Below are 20,723 nucleotides of genomic sequence, written 5' to 3' on the forward strand. Positions count from 1 at the left end.
TGCAAATTAATGGATGTGTTTTATCATGTCCCAGCAAATACCTGTGCTCTTTGGTGCTGACTGAAAGGGAGAACTAACTTTCTTAGTCAAGAATAGAGAGTATGCACAATTGCAGTAGCTTTTCTCAACTTAATGGAATCATCTGCTTGAGAGGTTATTCCTGAATCTGTAAGGGTTAGCCTCTGGAGCACATAACGAAAATCCTAAAATATCAGTACCTTTCTAAAAAAATAGAAGTTTATATCTCTCACCCAAAAAAGTTCAGTTTGTCTGGAATTCAGCCTCCTTCTATCTTTCCGTTCCAACATCCCTTAGCTTTGGTACTTGTCCTTCTTGTGCAGGCTAGCACTTCAGGCATCACATTGAGTTCCAGTGGATGGATGGAACTGGTGCTTCAGGCATCACATTGAGTTCCAGTGGATGAGTTTCAGTGGATAGCTGAATGGATGAAGAGTGAAAATAAGGTATGCCCTTTCCCTTTAAGGAGCTCTCCCAACCTACTTCAATTTACATTTTATCAGCCAGAATGATTTGTAGGATGCAACAAGCTGCGACAGAAGCTGAGAAATAGATTATTTCTGAATGCATTTGCCACACTAGGTAAATTCATTATTCTGTTACTAAATAAGTGGAGAACGCTAGAGAAGATAGCTGTCTTGCTTATCCCCATAAACCTAATAAAAATCCCTTGGCTTTATATGTAATACAGAGAATGATAACTGTAAGAACTACATTTTAATCATTTTCAAGCAACCAGATTCTAGTTCAAAGGTACTAAAAAGACTAAGCCAGATAATATAAGATTATATTATATTAATATAATAGGGCAATAAAAAAATTCCAAAGAGGACATTGTGCCTATTTTATAAGGGGGTTATACTAAGGGTAATTTCCTACCCAAATGACACTTTCCTCTTCCTTATTCCTTTTCCTTTATATCATTTAAACGATATATATTCACTACCATACTTACTTTTCTTTAAAACTAGGTACCTTACCGAATTCGTTATCTTTCCTAATATATACTTTTGCTTCTCTATTTTGTTATGTTTACTTTTGATAGGAAAAAGCGGATGCTTTGTGAAACTCATTTGTGACTAGAAGATTATGATAACTTATTAGTTTGAATCTTTTCTAATAATCAGTATAAATATTAACTTCATCAACATAATGTGACATGATAGTTGCTTGTGTAGTTTTTTTAACTATTTTTGATGATTATTATGCTTAATTCATATAAAAGTTAAAATCTGAATATTTTAACAGTTTAGAGTGATCAAAGAATTGGTTGCAATAGCACATTTCACATTAATTCATATTGTACTGTGTGCACAGCCTGTGATAGCAATTAATACAGGTTAGTTTTACTTAACTGTTAATTAATCTGCCTTTTATATTTACTACTTTTGCTTCCCAAGTGAGACAGATCTGTCCATGAAAATCAGGAAGTGGTTGAGAGATTCAGTCAAACTGCTTCCTGATATTCTCCAGTGAGAAGACAATGTAAGTCCCTAGGGAGGAGTGTGGCAGGATAGGGATTCAAAACACAGAGAGAACTGAAGTATGACGTATTCATGTCCCATTGCTTTTTAGGAAGAATTATGTAATCCTTATGTAACTAGCACAGCCTCTCTCTCTCTCTTCCTGTGAGTGAGTGTGTGTGTGTGTGTGCGTGTAGCTGAGGGCATTGCTAGAAGGGATGTGGTGCACTCTCACGAGGCACCCAGTCTTCCTGAGATCAGATACTGTCTCTGACTGCAACAAAGTCTTCTCAGCACATTCTCAGGAGTGAAGATGGGGCAGATTTACATCGTCTGAATTTGGGAAGTTATAAGGAGCTGGTGCAGAGAAAATCAGGAAGTGGTTCATCAGAAGCAAAAATCATCTATTTTTTTCTCTCAAATGTTATGATTAAAGGTATGCAACATAGCTGATGCCTTAAGAAAAGAGGGCTGTGGAAGACAGTGAATTAAGGTGTAAAAATGTACAGCCAATACCTAAAGAAATTGTCAGTTCAGGTCATTATTTAAATTAGTTATTTTTTCTTTCTCTGAAGTACAACTCAGCTTCTTAGTACTCCTGTCACAAAATTGCCATAAGTTGTTCTAAATTAATTATTTCATAGGACATTGACATAGCTCTTATTTTTGGGGAATGGACATACGATTATCTTGTACATGGTAATTCTGTCAAAAGATTAAGCAGTTTCTAAGGGGTTAAGATATCACCCAGTTAAACATTAAGTCCTTGATGAAGTGACTATGGGGAAATAGTAGAAAACAATGGGTGGTCCTATCCATAATTTTTAATAACTAATTTACATAAATTATATGCACTTCTAAAGTGTTTAAAAGGATTGTATCATAATTAAGGTTAACATTTATTGTATTTTGTATGCCAGAAAGTGCATTAAATGTTTTAGATACAATATTTAATAGTGTATCACATGTTTTCTTTCTGCTGATAAGAAACAGAGAAACACTTCACCATGAAAACAGATGAACTAAGGGACTGAGCCAGGTAAGGAACACTTCTAAATATGCAGAGCCAACCTCAAATGAATGACTTGTGCTGGATTATTTCCAAAGTATAACTATGGAGAGTGTGTTCATCTTAGATCTGGAGTCTGTGTAAGGTGGCATGAGGATAAGTCATTGACCTATCAAAATTAACTTACGTCCTTCCTCTGTCTTTTTCATAAATCCAACCACTGAAAGTTCATCTTCTTATTGAAACCTTCAGAAACTTTCCAGTGTTTAGTGCCAACTTAAGGTTTTGTAACATTAAATAAGAATCTATAAAACATAATTTATCAATGGGTGTGAAACCACATCTTTTCAGATTATGTCACAGTGCCAATTTGAATGACTTGATTACTGACTCTTAATATAGATTATTTTATAGGTTGATGGTAACAGAATATTCCATGCAATGTCCTATGGGTTCATTAATATGAGGCTTTAAAGGGCAGAAGTTTTGCATTTTAATAGCTATTTCTTACTTTTTATTCATTTATTTATTTATTTAGAGAGAGGGTCTCACTCTGTTGCCCAGGCTGGAGAGTGGGGGTGAGTTCTTGGCTCACTGCAACCTCTGCCTCCTGAGTTCAAACAATTCTGCCACCTCAGCCTCCTGAGTAGCTGGGACTATAGGCAATCGCCACCGTGCCCGGCTAACTTTTGTGTTTTTTGGTAGAGACAGGGTTTCACTATGTTGGCCAGACTGGTCTCGAACTCTGGACCTCAAGTGATCCACCTGCCTCAGTCTCCCAAAGTACTGAGATTACAGGGATCAGCCACTGTGCCTGGCCTGTTTGCATTTTTAAATCAAAACAATTCATCAAGAAAACCAGAAAGTGCTTCATCATTCTATCTTTACAAAGAAACGATAAATCAGAAATTTTAGGTCAAGAAAACGTATCAGATGAGAGACAGAAGCAATATCCACGCCAAATTGTTCTACTACCTACCAACGTTTCTGCAGGCCCCTGACAGTTCTTCTTCCAAAGGTAGTGATGAAAATAAAACATTTTTGGTATGTTTACAAAGCTGACCTCTACTACATAGACCTCAGCGTGCCTAGACTAGGGTCAATAGGTGAGGAGTCCTAAAAAACAGTAGAAAGTGTAATTAAAAGTCAGATTTTACCTAGTTCAGTGCTATTTTGAGTGATAGGAAGGGAGAGGAGAATTTTGCTACATTTGTTTGTATTCTCACTTTCAGTGAGTCCCATACATTTATTTTTATACGATTTGGTATTTATTCCTAGATAGAATACCATGCATTGTCAGTTACCTTGGAAGTACTCACAGACATTCACTATGTCTGATATTGTATACTTTTTAGTTGTTATTACTGAACTTTGTTAGATTTTAAACTGTACTTATCATTGGATGCATGCTTTCATTCATCCTGTGAGTCTTAAAAGTATCAAGCGATTTGCAGAGTGCATCAGCCTTTGTGGTCAGTCTTCACTGTGTCCAACCCACTACTAGGTGCCTCCTGTTCCCCAACACCCACTAACTAACCCTCATCCCCAACACAGACATTTGCATTTGTTGTACACCCTCTAAATGGGACAAGGGTTTTTATGAAAGGAAATCTTCATCTTATCACCAGTTAAGAAACAATCAGACATTCTTCTTTCCTGACTGGATTTTCCTTTTTGTCCTTCCATCAGTGCCACTGAAAAAACTATGGAAATAGTCACTTTGGAAATAAGGAAATACAATGGGTAAGATATATAGCTGCACATTTAACTGACAAGTGAGATGACAAACTTTCTACATACAGAGCTTTCTATGAAACTGCATTAAATATTATTGAATAATTAATCAATTTAAGGAAATCTTTTGTGTTCACACACATGCACAGAAAGATAGGTAGGCTATTGTCTCAGTTTTCTTTGGCTCAGCCTGAAGTGAATTGTGTTGCTTCATGAGAAATATAAATATTAAAATTAACTGCAATGCAAGGACAATGTTTATACAGGCTTTACTATGTGTGTGAATGCTTTATAATAGACTACTCAATGTGCAGGCAATTCTTCCAATAGCCATATGTCTTGAGGGTCCATGCAATCATGCAGAGTTGCTGCTTCATATTTAACAGTATTTTGATTAATCCACTTGTTCTTCATCTTTAACTTTTTAGTTAAAAGTTGCTTAGGTGAATAGTACTCAATTTAATAGATTTAAATGATCTATAATATACAACTATTTTTCCCTAAGACATAGCATTCAGGTGGCATGTTTATGTATGTATGTATGTGTGTTTGTATTTCTTGCATTTCTTCTCTCCATGATGGTAGATGAATAGACAAAGATATAAAATAGAGATGAAGATGTTGAATAGAAGGGACAATTAGGAAGTGTGTTGTAAAATTTCCCAATAGGTAAAATAGAGGAAGATAAATGTATTGCGACAGTACATATGTGTATATGCACTGCTATACCTGGTACTTACTGAGCACCTAATTACTTTCCTAAGTGATTGTGGGAATTAACTTAATCATCACAGTAATCTCATGAGGAATCCAAACTGCAGTACACCAACTGCAAGGAATATTTTGTCAAGAGTAGATAATTATTAGGTTGAGAGAAAAATAACTGTAACATTTGAGATTCTTGAGGGAGACCAGATTTAATTTCAGAAAATAGAATATGTACCTATGGGCAGAATATATAAGCAGCCATAGTAAAACTTAGCATTAAAAATTTTTTTTCATTACATGAGATCTTAATTGTTAAGGGTGCTAGGTATAATGGCAAGCAAAAATAAATAAATGAAATCCCAGATGCAGTACCTGTGTCTGGGGCTATTGTCAGGAAGAAATTAGCAAGTAATTGTCACCAGAGTGGTAAAAGTGCTATCACAGCTGTTATAGGGTGGTGAAAACACAGCGGGGTTGGAAGGGGGGTCATGTAACTGACTACTATGGGGATGAAGGCGAAGGGGAGTCGGAAAGAGTTTCCAGAAAGAAGACAAAACTATGCTGGAACTTGAATATTGATAGGCGGTTTACTAGGTGGACAATTAGTGAAGCAAATGTCCAGCCCCCATGGGAAAATGAGCACAAACAAAAGAAAGTATGTGTAAGCAAGGCATATACTCAACATGCAAGTAATTTGATATAACTGTAACATGAGGCCCATTTGGGTAAGGGATGAAATAAAAGTTTCTATCAATTGTCAGTGGCCCAGCCCATAGATTTTCACGAACCTTATTAAGCACTTTGAATTTTCACTTGCAGGCGATGGTAATTTTTATTTAGCAAAGAGCAGTCTGATAGAGAAAGAGTGGCAGACGAGAAATATTAAAAGTAAAAACATTAGTTGCTATGACAAAAATTATCTAAGCAGTACAATATAGACAGGATTTGAATGGCTGTGATGCAACGTTCACATGGTTGTCCCTTCTTGTCTTTCACATCTTAGCTCACGCTCCTCATTCTCAAGAATCCTCTCTGACCACCTACTCTCAATTGGTTGGCCATCAGGACATGCCCTCGTTTTAATTCTCTGTATCATAGCAATTATTTATTGATTGAATAATTAATTTGTTTTACTGTACTAAAGTATAATTTCCATTTGGGGAGAAATGCTTTTTGTTTATTGCTGAATCCCAAGATCGACAACAGTAACTGCAAAATATTCTGGCTCAATACTTGTTGAATGAATGAATGAAGAAAGCAAGTCAGTGTCAAGATAAATGGATAGGTACAAGAGGCCCTTTATTTGGTAGTATTTGACAACTGATTAAAGGAAGGGATGAAGGGAGAATTGAGCTAAAATTAACATTTTTAAATTTTATGCTTGGTGATTATATTTTGGACAAATCAACTGAGATAGTGAACACAGAATAAGATTTGGTTTGAAAAGGTATGGGGATGAGTGTAATTTTTGAATTTTATAATGCAGGTAAGAAATTCATTTCTCTGATTTACTAAAACTCCTAAAAAGTAATAATGACTTATTTCCCTCATCCAAAGGAATCTTTTTAGTGACTTTGGTGTTTCTCTTTCCCAGGTCATGAGTCTTAATTGTTCCATGTGGCAGGACAACAGCATGTCTGTCAAACACTTTGCGTTTGCCAAATTCTCTGAGGTCACTGAACAGTGTTTCCTTCTATTTACCCTCATCCTACTCATGTTCTTAGCATCACTGACAGGCAATGCTCTCATAGCCCTTGCTATCTGGACCAACCCAGTCCTCCACACCCCCATGTACTTTTTCCTGGCCAACTTGTCTCTCCTGGAGATCGGCTACACTTGCTCAGTCATACCCAAGATGCTGCGGAGCCTGGTGAGCGAGGCCCGAGGAATCTCTCGGGAGGGTTGTGCCACACAGATGTTTTTCTTTACATTATTTGCTATCAGTGAATGCTGCCTTTTGGCAGCCATGGCGTTTGACCGCTACATGGCCATATGCTCCCCACTGCACTATGCAACACGAATGAATCGTGGAGTGTGTGCCCACTTGGCAATAGTTTCTTGGGGAGTAGGATGCATGGTGGGCCTGGGCCAGACAAACTATATTTTCTCCTTGGACTTCTGTGGCCCCTGTGAAATAGACCACTTCTTCTGTGACCTCCCACCTATCCTGGCACTCGCCTGTGGGGACACATCTTATAATGAAGCTGCAGTCTTTGTCGTGGCAATCCTTTGCATTTCCAGCCCATTTTTACTGATCATTGCTTCCTATGGCAGAATTCTAGCTGCAGTGCTGGTCATGCCCTCACCTGAAGGCCGCCGTAAAGCTCTCTCCACCTGTTCTTCCCACCTGCTTGTAGTAACACTCTTCTACGGCTCAGGATCTGTCACCTACTTGAGGCCCAAGGCTAGCCATTCACCAGGAACAGATAAACTCCTAGCTCTCTTCTACACAGTGGTGACATCCATGCTGAACCCATTCATCTACAGCTTACGGAACAAGGAAGTTAAGGCAGCTCTCCAGAGAACCGTGGCAAGGAAAAAATTTTGACCCATAGTTAGGTACCAGAGGACTTTGAAAATTTGCTTCTTGGAAAAGATGTACAAACAGCCTAAAATTTAACAAACAGACAAAAAGCTGTGTACTCTCCCACATGTCTTGTAAGGAACTTCTTTAGTTACAGTGATGGTAATTTTTGAGTCATCTCTGTAGTTAGAGTATAAAATTACCAGTTTACACCTCAGAAGCCAGGTAAATTTTCTCACACTACACGCTTAGGCATTTTCTAGCCCCTGATGGGCCTATCTGACTTTTGCTTTGGTCACAAGGGGGTGTGTTCTTAAAGGTGCCTGTCCCCTATGATTCTTAATTACCTAATAATTCTAGAAAGTTTATTATTTCTTTCCCTAAAAATGTCTTAAAATTCAACTTTAATTATTGGTACATAGAGTCAAATAATTATTTTTGTGATTTGCATGTAACTATAAAATATGTAAACATTAAAAAAAAGCACCCTCTTAAGTTTCAGAAGCATTTGTTACAGAATATTGAAAGAAAAATATGGGCAATTTTTACTGAGAGTTCTCATGGTAAAATGTTTTTAAAAAGAGAAATAGTATTAAAATGCAAAGATGGAGAAAGAAAATGGAACTAAAATTAATATAAACTTTTAAAAATGTAATTTAAAAATGTATATATGTGCAGATGGATCCTGATGCAATAGATTTGGAGATCATCCAAAAACTTGCTCTTCAGAGGACTGAACATGGTTATAGCACAATTCAGTAGCTCTAGGCACCTACAGAGGCATTGCCTTGGATTTAAACGTCTAGTTCTCAGAAAGGGGCTCTGTTAACATTTGATCTATGAGGAATTAATAACTACTCATAAAATAGTTGTAATAGAAGAAACAGTGGAGAATTGTGATACTTCCATGATCTTGCTTAAGGTTATCTGCCAAATAGAGAGATGTAATCTTCTCTCAGAATGTGGTATTTCTACTATTGGGGAATAATGGTAACGCTCACTAATGACCAAGGTGTATGTTTTGCTGGATATCCCAATTTTATGAAAACCTGACTTATTAATGTAAACGTGAAACTGTGGTTTTTATTTATACTGTGTGGATAGTAATTGACAATGTAAATAATCTGAACAGGCAAGAATAACTGACTAGTTAACACAGACTACAATTAAAAACGGAAATTATATTTAGTTATTAGATAATTTGTAAGTATGTTTATAAGTTTAGAAAGAAATGTAAATGTGATTTATTAAGTAATGGAGCATGTTTTAATAATTGTATAGTATGACCTCTTGTTTTTGCAAGAACTTTATATATAAATTTGAGTGGATCCAAATGACATGTCAACAGTAGTTTCTTTAGGCAGTTATATTACCAGTGAATTTTTTTCTTCTCTCTGTTTCTGAAATATCTTCAATAAATATGTATGTCATGTGAATAAAGATATAAAATATTAAATTGTTGACTTCTTTTTAAAAGCCTTTTTCTTTTTTATTTATTTATTTATTTATATTTTCCTTCCCTTTTCTTACAAATTGTTGAGGTTTTTCTTAAAACAAATGTAATACATGCTTTTCAGGACAATTTATAAAATACACAAAAATCTAAAAATTAAAATCTAATTGAGTTATATTCTTGCAACCCAGCAATAATCAATGTAAATATTTGAGTTAATTTTTTTCTTTCTTTCTTTCTTTATTATTATTATAATACTTTAAGTTCTAGGGTACATGTGCATAACGTGCAGGTTTGTTACATATGTATACTTGTGGCATGTTGGTGTGCTGCACCCATCAACTCGTCAGCACCCATCAACTCGTCATTTACATCAGGTATAACTCCCAATGCAATCCCTCCCCCCTGCCCTCCCCATGATAGGCCCCAGTGTGTGATGTTCCCCTTCCTGAGTCCAAGTGATCTCATTGTTCAGTTCCCACCTATGAGTGAGAACATGTGGTGTTTGGTTTTCTGTTCTTGTGATAGTTTGCTAAGAATGATGGTTTCCAGCTGCATCCATGTCCCTACAAAGGACACAAACTCATCCTTTTTTATGGCTGCATAGTATTCCAGGGTGTATATGTGCCACATTTTCTTAATCCAGTCTGTCACTGATGGACATTTGGGTTGATTCCAAGTCTTTGCTATTGTGAATAGTGCCGCAATAAACATACATGTGCATGTGTCCTTATAGCAGCATGATTTATAATCCTTTGGGTATATACCCAGTAATGGGATGGCTGGGTCATATGGTACATCTAGCTCTAGATCCTTGAGGAATCGCCATACTGTTTTCCATAATGGTTGAACTAGTTTACAGTCCCACCAACAGTGTAAAAGTGTTCCTATTTCTCCACATCCTCTCCAGCACCTGTTGTTTCCTGACTTTTTAATGATTGCCATTCTAACTGGTGTGAGATGGTATCTCATCGTGGTTTTGATTTGCATTTCTCTGATGGCCAGTGATGATGAGCATTTTTTCAGGTGTCTGTTGGCTGTATGAATGTCTTCTTTTGAGAAATGTCTGTTCATATCCTTTGCCCACTTTTTGATGGGGTTATTTGTTTTTTTCTTATAAATTTGTTTGAGTTCTTTGTAGGTTCTGGATATTAGCCCTTTGTCAGATGAGTAGATTGCAAAAATTTTCTCCGATTCTGTAGGTTGCCTGTTCACTCTGATGGTAATTTCTTTTGCTGTGCAGAAGCTCTTTAGTTTAATTAGATCCCATTTGTCAATTTTGGCTTCTGCTGCCGTTGCTTTTGGTGTTTTAGACATGAAGTCTTTGCCCATGCCTATGTCCTGAATGGTACTACCTAGGTTTTCCTCTAGGATTTTTATGGTATTAGGTCTAACATTTAAGTCTCTAATCCGTCTTGAATTAATTTTCATATAAGGAATAAGGAAAGGATCCAGTTTCAGCTTTCTACTTACGGCTAGCCAATTTTCCCAGCACCATTTATTAAATAGGGAATCCTTTCCCCATTTCTTGTTTTTGTCAGATTTGTCAAAGATCAGATGGCTGTAGATGTGTGGTATTATTTCTGAGGACTCTGTTCTGTTCCATTGGTCTATATCTCTGTTTTGGTACCAGTACCATGCTGTTTTGGTTACTGTAGCCTTGTAGTATAGTTTGAAGTCAGGTAGTGTGATGCCTCCAGCTTTGTTCTTTTGACTTAGGATTGTCTTGGAGATGCAGGCTCTCTTTTGGTTCCATATGAACTTTAAAGCAGTTTTTTCCAATTCTGTGAAGAAACTCATTGGTAGCTTGATGGGGATGGCATTGAATCTATAAATTACCTTGGGCAGTATGGCCATTTTCACGATATTGATTCTTCCTATCCATGAGCATGGTATGTTCTTCCATTTGTTTGTGTCCTCTTTTATTTCACTGAGCAGTGGTTTGTAGTTCTCCTTGAAGAGGTCCTTTACATCCCTTGTAAGTTGGATTCCTAGGTATTTTATTCTCTTTGAAGCAATTGTGAATGGAAGTTCATTCATGATTTGGCTCTCTGTTTGTCTGTTACTGGTGTATAAGAATGCTTGTGATTTTTGCACATTGATTTTGTATCCTGAGACTTTGCTGAAGTTGCTTATCAGCTTAAGGAGATTTTGGGCTGAGACAATAGGGTTTTCTAAATATACAATCATGTCATCTGTAAACAGGGACAATTTGACTTCTTCTTTTCCTAAGTGAATACCCTTGATTTCTTTCTCTTGCCTGATTGTCCTAGCCAGAACTTCCAACACTATGTTGAATAGGAGTGGTGAGAGAGGGCATCCCTGTCTTGTGCCAGTTTTCAAAGGGAATACTTCCAGTTTTTGCCCATTCAGTATGATATTGGCTGTGGGTTTGTCATAAATAGCTCTTATTATTTTGAGATACGTTCCATCAGTACCGAATTTATTGAGTTTTTAGCATGAAGGGCTGTTGAATTTTGTCAAAGGCCTTTTCTTTATCTATTGAGATAATCATGTGGTTTTTGTCTTTGGTTCTGTTTATATGCTGGATTACGTTTATTGATTTGCGAATGTTGAACCAGCCTTGCATCCCAGGGATGAAGCCAACTTGATCATGGTGGATAAGCTTTTTGATGTGCTGCTGGATTCGGTTTGCCAGTATTTTATTAAGGATTTTTGCATCGATGTTCATCAGGGATATTGGTCTAAAATTCTCTTTTTTTGTTGTGTCTCTGCCAGGCTTTGGTATCAGGATGATGTTGGCCTCATAAAATGAGTTAGGGAGGATTCCCTCTTTTTCTATTGATTGGAATAGTTTCAGAAGGAATGGTATCAGCTCCTCCTTGTGCCTCTGGTAGAATTCGGCTGTGAATCCGTCTGGTCCTGGACTTTTTTTGGTTGGTAAGCTATTAATTATTGCCTCAATTTCAGAGCCTGCTATTGGTCTATTCAGGGATTCAACTTCTTCCTGGTTTACTCTTGGGAGCGTGTAAGTGTCCAGGAAATTATCCATTTCTTCTAGGCTTTCTAGTTTATTTGCACTACTGTGGATATATCTTTTCTTCTATTGTATTTTCCAACTGGTTACAGGATGTTTACAAAAATAGAAATCCCATTACCACAAGTGGAAGCATTTTATATGAAATTCAAGAATAAATTAAAAGAATGATATGCCATAGCCAAGTGGAATTTATTTGAGAAATTCTTCAAGAGTGTTTCAATAGATTACTGTTCCAAATAATGAGTAAATAACACTGATTAAAATTCAAAATATCTTACCAATTTTTAAAAATGCTTGGTGACATGTGACATTGTAGGGAACAGTAGGAAAATTATTTAATGAGACAAAAATGTTTACTCAAAATTAAATCTACTATCATGTTAATTAGAGAAATACTAGAGAAATCTCATTAATATCAGGGAAAAGTAAAGATTGCCAGCATTTATCACAATTATTTACTCTTTTTAAAAATATTTACTACCTAGTATAATTTTGGAACTGTAACTGGATAAGAATTCTGAGACATGGGCATACATACATTTTAAAAGTCATGTGAAATTAAAACAGAACAACAGTAATAAATGCACTATAAAATTTTCATGAATCAGTACAATCAGTGGATATATTTCTGGGAAATGTATCACTGGAAGAGTCATAAACTTTGCAATAAAAATGCAATTGTCTGAAATAATTTAAAATGTCATAAATCTGGTATTTAAAATCAATGACAAAATAATAAATTACTTAATGGATCAAATGATGACCCACTAAAATAATGATGATATTAGATTACTGACTCAATGATTTAACTAATATATTAAATATTTAAAGGATTAAATATATAAATATTTCACTGCAAACTGTGAATCTTACTTGAAGAATGGGGAGAAAATGTAAATTCTTGCGTAAACTTGGGATTTGGAATTTTTTATAAATCAAATTAAAAGTCATGATGATATGCGATTTTTTACCTAACAGATTATAAGACAAAAATAATCATTGAATTGGAATTGGCAGGGGGGAGGTGGGGAGGCTCTCTTGCACAAGTGTTAAGAGACATAGGTGGATGTTTTAAAATTCTTTTAGATATGACAATGCCATATTTTTGACTCATATATTATTTCTAAGTAAATACATCATAGTATGTGTGCATATTTAATTATAAATCATATATTGAATTATAAAAATATTTTATCACAGCAGTTCTTAATATAAAGTAAAATTATAACAAATTTAGTAACCAATAATATGGCATTTACTCAAGTAATTTGGGACATCCTTGTAATGGAGCATTATTCAGGCACGGACATTATACATAATGGTAACTGATGTTGAAAAATGTTTATATTTGTTAAGGAAAATAACCAGTTATTAAAGAGAAACAAGTCTCATTTACCTGGTGTGTAGCTAGCTTCTAATAGTAAAGACATTGCTTCTTTCCTTTTTCTCCAACCATAGTGATGAACATAAGGATGTATACACTTGAGGGGCCTGAGCATGGGTAAAATAATTTGTCATGATATTGTCTCACTGCAGATACAGCAAATGTCCACTTGAGAAATGCCTCACTTCATGTTTCTCCCTTGAGAAAGCCCTGCCTGGACACTAAACACTCCAGGCTAATTAGCAATTTGGAGATACAGATCTCCAAGGTGTTGAGAGAACTTATATCCTACATACTTCTAATTTTTTTCTAATCTGATTTTCTCCAGGGACTATTGCCCAAGAAATATTTACTTTCACCAGACTTGTAGGTATTGGGCAGTGATATTCACTTCAGGGGAGAAACTCTAATATGCCTAAGTCATGTCACCAGAGATATTGTCTGCACACTGACAGAGGTGAAAGGGAGAAGGAGAATGATGAGAGAATGTAAGTAACCTGTCTTAATACCTCATGTCACCATTCCTTTCTCCCTCTTGAGTTGCCTCCAATCACATTAGTCAGCTTTGACTGACTTAGCTACTTCTTTTAATGATTCACTTTGTGTCTCCTACAGATTTCCTTTTAGGAGTCATTTCTAAGGTCTGACTTTTATGTATTAATATCAAATGTAGTCATTGTTCATACCACAAAAATAATTAGAAAAATGCACTGGGAAAACAAAGTTCTTGATCTTCTTGCCAAGAGGAAATGGATTTTCCTCTAGATAATTCTTCCTTTCCCAAATAGCACTTAATAGCCTTTCTTCGTCTTTCAGATTTGGAAAGATAGTTTTTCAGAATACTATTTTCTGATTAAAATGTATATATACACATAAGTATTTTATAATTTATATATAAATTTTATAATAATAAAGTAAATAGAAAAATTACATAAAAAATGTATAAAATATATAGTTTCTCTTCATATATATGTATGTATATATGTGAGTGTGTGTATATATAATATATATAAAAAACAACTCTCCTTCTCAGATCGTGTTAAGAGACTTTCTTCAAGTCACAAGTCTTAGATTTAAACCATAGAGAAGGCAAATGGCTACACATCTCACCTCCAATTTGTAAGCTGGTTCTCAGTGAATTGGAGAGAGTACGATTTCATATGATCAAGATAGAAAGTTAGTAATAAGTTGAAAGGCCCTTGTAGAACCATTCCTTATAATACAAACATTCAAATAAAATTCAAATATAATAAAAATATATTAGAGGAATAGATGATTTTGATTTCATTGATAATTCTGACATATAAATAGTACAGTCATAAGAATTTAATGTATTAAATAACTGAAATATGATTTTTAGTGACTAGCACTAGAACACATCAATCTAGGATAAATTAGCATTCTATGTTAAGAAGCATTGGGAATAAGCAGAATATGGGAATCTATGCAACATGATTTTCCATTTTTTTAAGTAGAATTCTTTAGTATCCATATAAATTTAAACATTTAGTTTCAGAATTTAAAAATTTAAAACTTTATTTACCCCATTTAAATCACCATTTTACTTTCTGAAATATAAAATTATCTAAACAAAATAATAAATTTAGCCTTCATTATTACTAAAGATAAAAGATTCAGTAAGATTCTATGTGAAGGGCAGACAATTTTGGTGCATAGAGGATAATACCATTAATAAAATAGTAAGTGAAGCATGATGGAGTATATTATAATCCAGACAGTTTTTTTTTTTAATGTAGAACAATGGTGAAATGAGCTGATAAAGACATATTTTGTCTCTTCATAATCATGTGAAATAACACCTTGTCTTTAAATGAGTCAGAGTAGATGAGTTTTTAACTTTATTTTTAAACAAAAACATTTTGTGGCTATCAGTCTGAACAAATGTGTGCACTTCTGAATTTGTGAGTTTGCCTTTTGATGTGCATATGTTACAAATGTTTTATTTTTCAACTATAATAGATAAAGGATTTTGTGGTAGTCATGTAAGTTGTTAAATAAAGACAATAGCTTCCTTCCATATTGAAATTCATCTGTGTCTGACACTGTATCATTCTGATCAGAAAATTAGTTATACAAAATATTATCATAACCAACCTTGTCTATAAGACAGAAAGGACACAAAATATGTTAAATTTATTTTTCTGACCCACTTCCTCACTGTTATGTATTATTTTGCATTACAATTTCTGTTAGAATGATCAATTGTCACTAATAATTGACTACTGGGTATTTATAGTCTCAGTATTCAGATAAGTTTCTTCCTCCAAACAGAATTTCCTACTAACAGAATTGTATAGTCACCTGAACTGGGAGCTTTCTTTCATCTTTGAGTAGATTATAGTTAGTAATAATTTTCAACAAATGGGGAAAAGAGCTGATCATATAAAAAAAGGCTCACACCTGTAATCCCAACACTTTGGGAGGCTGAGGCAGGTGTATCATCTGAGGTCAGGGGTTCAAGATCAGCCTGGCCAACATGGTGAAACCTTGTCTCTACTAAAAATACAAAATTAGCCGGGCATGGTGGTGTGTGCCTGTAATCCAAGCTACTCAGGAGGCTGAGACAGGAGAATCACTTGAACCCAGGAGGCGGAGGTTGCGGTGAAATGAGATGGTGCCATTGCACTCCAGACTGGGCATCAGAGCAAGACTCTCTCTCAATAAATAAATAAATAAATAAATAAATAAATAAAAATAAGGAGGATGGGCCAATGTTTATTGAGTCCAAAAATAATGACCTAAAGAATGTTTTTGTTTTTAAGAATGTCTTTTTAATAATTATTATTTTTTCCTTTTCAGAGAAACCCCTCCAGTTAAAAACCTCAGTTAAGATTTTACTTCAAATATTGTATGTGAGTAGTAACAATATTTCTCTAAATTGAATTCCCTATACCTATTTTTCTCTTTACCTTGGACGACTAATGGAAAGAAACAATCAAACATCTGGGGGAGATTTTATTTTGCTTGGATTCTCAGATCAGCCCCAGTTGCAGGTCATCCTTTTTGTGGTAGTTTTGATATCATATCTTCTAACCCTTGTGGGCAACACAGCCATTATTGTGATCTCCTGCCTGGACTCCAAACTCCACACGCCTATGTATTTTTTTCTCACAAATCTCTCCTTTCTTGACCTTTGCTTCACTACCAGCATTGTTCCCCAGCTATTGTGGAACCTGAAGGGACCAGCCAAGACCATCACACCCACTGGCTGTGCCATACAACTCTATGTGTCCCTCTCCTTGGGTTCCACTGAGTGTGTACTCCTTACTGTCATGGCATTCGACCGCTACGTAGCTGTCTGCAGACCTCTCAATTACACTACTGTCATGGCCCCATCACTTTGCAAGGCCTTAGCAGGAATAGCCTGGCTAAGTGGAGTAGGAAACACTCTCATCCAAGGCACCATCACCCTCCGGCTGCCTCGATGTGGGAATCGCCACCTCCACCACTTCCTGTGTGAGGTGCCTGCCATGATCAAGTTGGCGTGTGTGGACATTCATGCAAATGAAGTCCAGCTTTTTGTGGCCACATTGGTTCTCCTCCTTCTTCCTATGGCATTGATATTAGTCTCCTATGGATTCATTGTGCAAGCAGTGATAAATACTAAGTCAGTCAAGGCTTGGCGCAAGGCCCTAGGGACCTGTGGTTCCCATCTGTTAGTGGTGTCCCTCTTCTTTGGGCCCAGTTCGGCCATATACATTCAACCAAAGAGATCCTATGGCCGCAGCCAGGGCAAGTTCCTCACACTTTTTTATACCGTTGTGACTCCTACCCTCAATCCTCTCATATATACTCTGAGGAACAAGGATGTAAGAGGAGCCCTGAGGAGACTGCTGAGGAGGGAACAAACTTTCTAATGGAAAAATCAGGAAACAGTAACTTTCTGTGCTGGAATTTTAGATAATAAATATGACATGAAATGACTTCCAAGTATGCACATATTACAAATGTCGCTTGTCTCTCTGGCTCTCTTTACATACAATATGGCTAACATAGTCTCGAAAAAAGAAGCAAGCATATAAATTCAAATTACCTAGCTCATGGAACCGTGTGTGTGTGTGTGTGTGTGTGTGTGTGTGTGTGTGTGTGTGTGTGTTTTACAAACATTTTAATACTCTCTCTTAATATCTTTGAAGGCTGAAGCATATACCAACATTGGGACATTTCGTAATGACCTACCCACTATATTGTGCCTACATATAGGATTAGGGAATTAAAATAATATTTAAACAGAAAATTTTAAAGTATTGATTACTGTAAGGAGAGAATTGTAGTATTTTCTTTGTAAAAGACTCACAGTGTAATATTATTTAAAACATTAAGTATACATTTTCTTTCAAGAAATACAGTAAAACAAAACTTGAAAATATATGTGTATGTGATTTTCTTTGTAGTAAAGGAACATATCTTTGAATTCACTTAAAATACTATTAAGAAAAAATGAAATATTTCTTTTTAATACAAATAGAAATAATTGTATTATAAATAATTATTGAATAATTTAATGAAATATCCAATATTTTTAATGTAATTTCAGAGAGATTCAGGGCCTGCTTGAACAAACCTTGCACTTTATCCTATTTGACACTCTCTTGCTTCACTCAGCGTCTTTAAACACACGAACTCTTGGCCAAGGCAGCCTTGGTTTGAAATTTTGTTCCACTAAGTAGCTGGGTATAACCCTCTGCTCTTTACCCAACCTGTATATTTTTCAGTTTAATCACTTTGTAGGTTTGCAGTGAGGGTTAAATAAATTAATCCATGTGACATGCTGAAAAATTAATCATGGCACTGGTAAGTGCTAAATAAATCTTTAGAATTATTAAAATACTTTTCAAAAACTGTTTGGTGTTTAGAAACCTCGAGTCTTCACGTTCTTCCTCTATTATATTAAACATATGCTTGGTTTCTTTGTATTTGTTTTGTGTTTCATATTATATGGCACTTGATATCACTTTTTTTTTACTTGACTGGAAATATCAAGACCAACCAAATTCTCTCGTCACACCTCTTTGTATTAACACCAATTTGCACTTCTTTTTTTCCCAACTTTTATTTTAAGTTCAGGAGTACATTTTAAGACCAAATTTTTAAACTTTTCAAACTGTTCCTTTCATGTCTTACTTTTTTCTCCATGATAACTTTGAATATTCTACAATAATTAACTTTTCTCTATGACTATGCTATTCTAATAGTAAATAAACTCTAACTAAAGTATCGAGCAGTTGATTGAATGTTTATGTTGTTTTTATTACTAGTTTCTGTTTTTATTGTTTACTCAGTTATCTGACAAAAACACTGAAATCTATGATAAATTAATAAAGTTGGGACATTTATATTTATTTATTTATTTTGAGACAGAGTTTCGCTCTTGTTGCTCTTTTTTTCCCAACTTTTATTTTAAGTTCAGGTTTGTTACATGGGTAAACACAATTTGCGCTTCTTATGTGCCCATTTGCACTTTGGAATTTGTGCTCTAAAAAACATGCTTGAGACTCTGAGTCAGAGTGCTGGTGTTCCAAGCCCCATTCTATCAATCTAATTAACTAGGGCAATACTTAAGAACCTCATTGTGCTATGTCAAGTTACAGGTTCCTCACCTGGACAGGAGTGGTAACAGTAGTTCCTAAATTACTTGGCTGTTGTGATCCATAAATCTGATAACCCAGGTAGAGTTTAGCCCAAAACCTGTGTCATGTTAATAGAAACCACCCAATAACTGTTAGCTACCTACACCACTTATGTAATTCTAAACCTAATAACTTAATGGACTTAACCCATTTAATAATCTCCTGTCTATCTTTAATCACTTTTCAGGAATCTAACTCAGCATAAACTCTAAATATGGGTCCTGTGTTACCTTTAGGTCTACCCTGCCCTCACATGCATAGAAAAGTGTTCTCAATACTGTCCCCTCATGTGTCTTAACCAATGTCCTCCATCTCATTCACACGACACTGCTCTTATTCACATCTGCTATCTTGCTTCCAGTGACTGCAAACATGTGGCATAGGCTGAAATGGGTTTATGGGCATGTTAAGTTTGGAAAGCAGAGTTTAATGTAATGACTGTGAGTGCCCTCAGCTGTGTAATACACTCTCTGCCTTACCACAGACCTTCACCCCTGGCCCACGGAGAACATATGGGTCACTCCTAGCCTTGAGGCACTTAAATTGTTGGTACCTATGACCAAATTTTTTAACTTTCCAAACTGTTCTCTTCATGTCTTATTTTTTTCTCCATGATAACTTTGAATGTTCTACAATAATTAACTTTTCTCTATGACTATGCTATTCTAATAGTAAACAACTCCTAGTTACAAATAAATTATAAAATTCCATAAAATCTGTTTCTCTACCATCTTGATTCAATTTATGTCTTATTTTCCTCAGCATGCCCTCAATCACCGTACATTAAGTTTATATTTAAATGCCCAGCAGTTTCTGGATATTTTTTTCTTTTTATCAATCTTATGTGCTTTATGTCATAGACACTGCTTAAAGTCAAACTTAAAATTCATGTAGTCCATAAATATGTCCTATTCACCCAAGCATAATCTCTTTCTCTTCTGCGGTGTCATATTATTTTTCATGACATTAATAACTATGTGGGAAATAGATACCTCCTGAGGGATTTAAGTATTCTATTATAGTTAGAGGAGAGAAAATATAATCAGAAATGATAGGAGATACACTTGGAAGAATAAGATGTACCAAATCCTGGAGGATCTTGTATGCTAAGGAGCTTGGACAGTCCTGTGGGGTTCTAGGAGGCTATCATGTATTATATAAGGTTCTGGACACTAGAATCCCACCAGAATAGGTTTTCACTCCCACAGAAAGTTATTTAACCTCTAGAAGATAAAGTTTCCAAATTTATAGTGACTGAAATAATAGTGCAAATTTTATACATAAGATGATGAGGAGTGAGACAATACATATAACAAGCTTTGCAGAGTGCCCAGCACCTAGTAAAGCTCAATACATATTTACCTGTTAATATGTTCACAATGAGACGAACTCATTAGGTATTATTAAAACAGAAAAAAATTATTTTCCTATTATCTATACTGCCCATGCCATGGTAGCGATTCTTTTCATGTTCCTGGATTACATCTTTAAAATGTCTTGTGACTTTTCTGGTCCCTTTCAAATGATAAAAAAGCCAAACTTTAGTAATAAAATATTCTCATATCAGTAATTAAAATGTCTGCCTTCAGTTCATAACTAATTTGCAACTAAGACCCCTCAAATTTAGACCTGTTCTAGTCTGAGCTCCTATGGGGACGTATGAGGGTTATCCGTGTCTCTAGTTCTCCATCTCGTACATGTTTCTCTCTGCCTTTAGCTTTATAAATGTGGTTTCTGAACCTGCCAGGATAAAACTCTGCAGATGGGGAAAGGGGAAG

At 35.5% G+C, this 20,723-nt stretch overlaps 2 protein-coding genes across 2 annotated transcripts; both read left to right on the forward strand.

The window, feature by feature from the left end:
• Positions 1 to 6,528: 6,528 nt before the first annotated feature.
• Positions 6,529 to 7,480, forward strand: LOC126953109 (olfactory receptor 10C1-like). Its single transcript, XM_050788479.1, has one exon. It carries the CDS (start codon positions 6,530 to 6,532, stop codon positions 7,478 to 7,480), a length of 951 nt encoding a protein of 316 aa, XP_050644436.1. The 5' UTR covers position 6,529.
• An 8,756-nt stretch (positions 7,481 to 16,236) lies between these two features.
• Positions 16,237 to 17,172, forward strand: LOC126953345 (olfactory receptor 2G3-like). The gene has a single exon (XM_050788830.1). The coding sequence runs from the start codon at positions 16,237 to 16,239 to the stop codon at positions 17,170 to 17,172; it is 936 nt and encodes a 311-aa protein (XP_050644787.1).
• Positions 17,173 to 20,723: the final 3,551 nt, after the last annotated feature.

The sequence above is a fragment of the Macaca thibetana genome, chromosome 4 (assembly GCF_024542745.1).
Source record: "Macaca thibetana thibetana isolate TM-01 chromosome 4, ASM2454274v1, whole genome shotgun sequence".
Lineage (NCBI taxonomy): Eukaryota > Metazoa > Chordata > Mammalia > Primates > Cercopithecidae > Macaca > Macaca thibetana.

Bases quoted from the DNA above. Each gene is read 5' to 3' on its own strand.
- LOC126953109 (XM_050788479.1), top strand. From the start codon at position 6,530: ATGAGTCTTAATTGTTCCATGTGGCAGGACAACAGCATGTCTGTCAAA.
- LOC126953345 (XM_050788830.1), top strand. From the start codon at position 16,237: ATGGAAAGAAACAATCAAACATCTGGGGGAGATTTTATTTTGCTTGGA.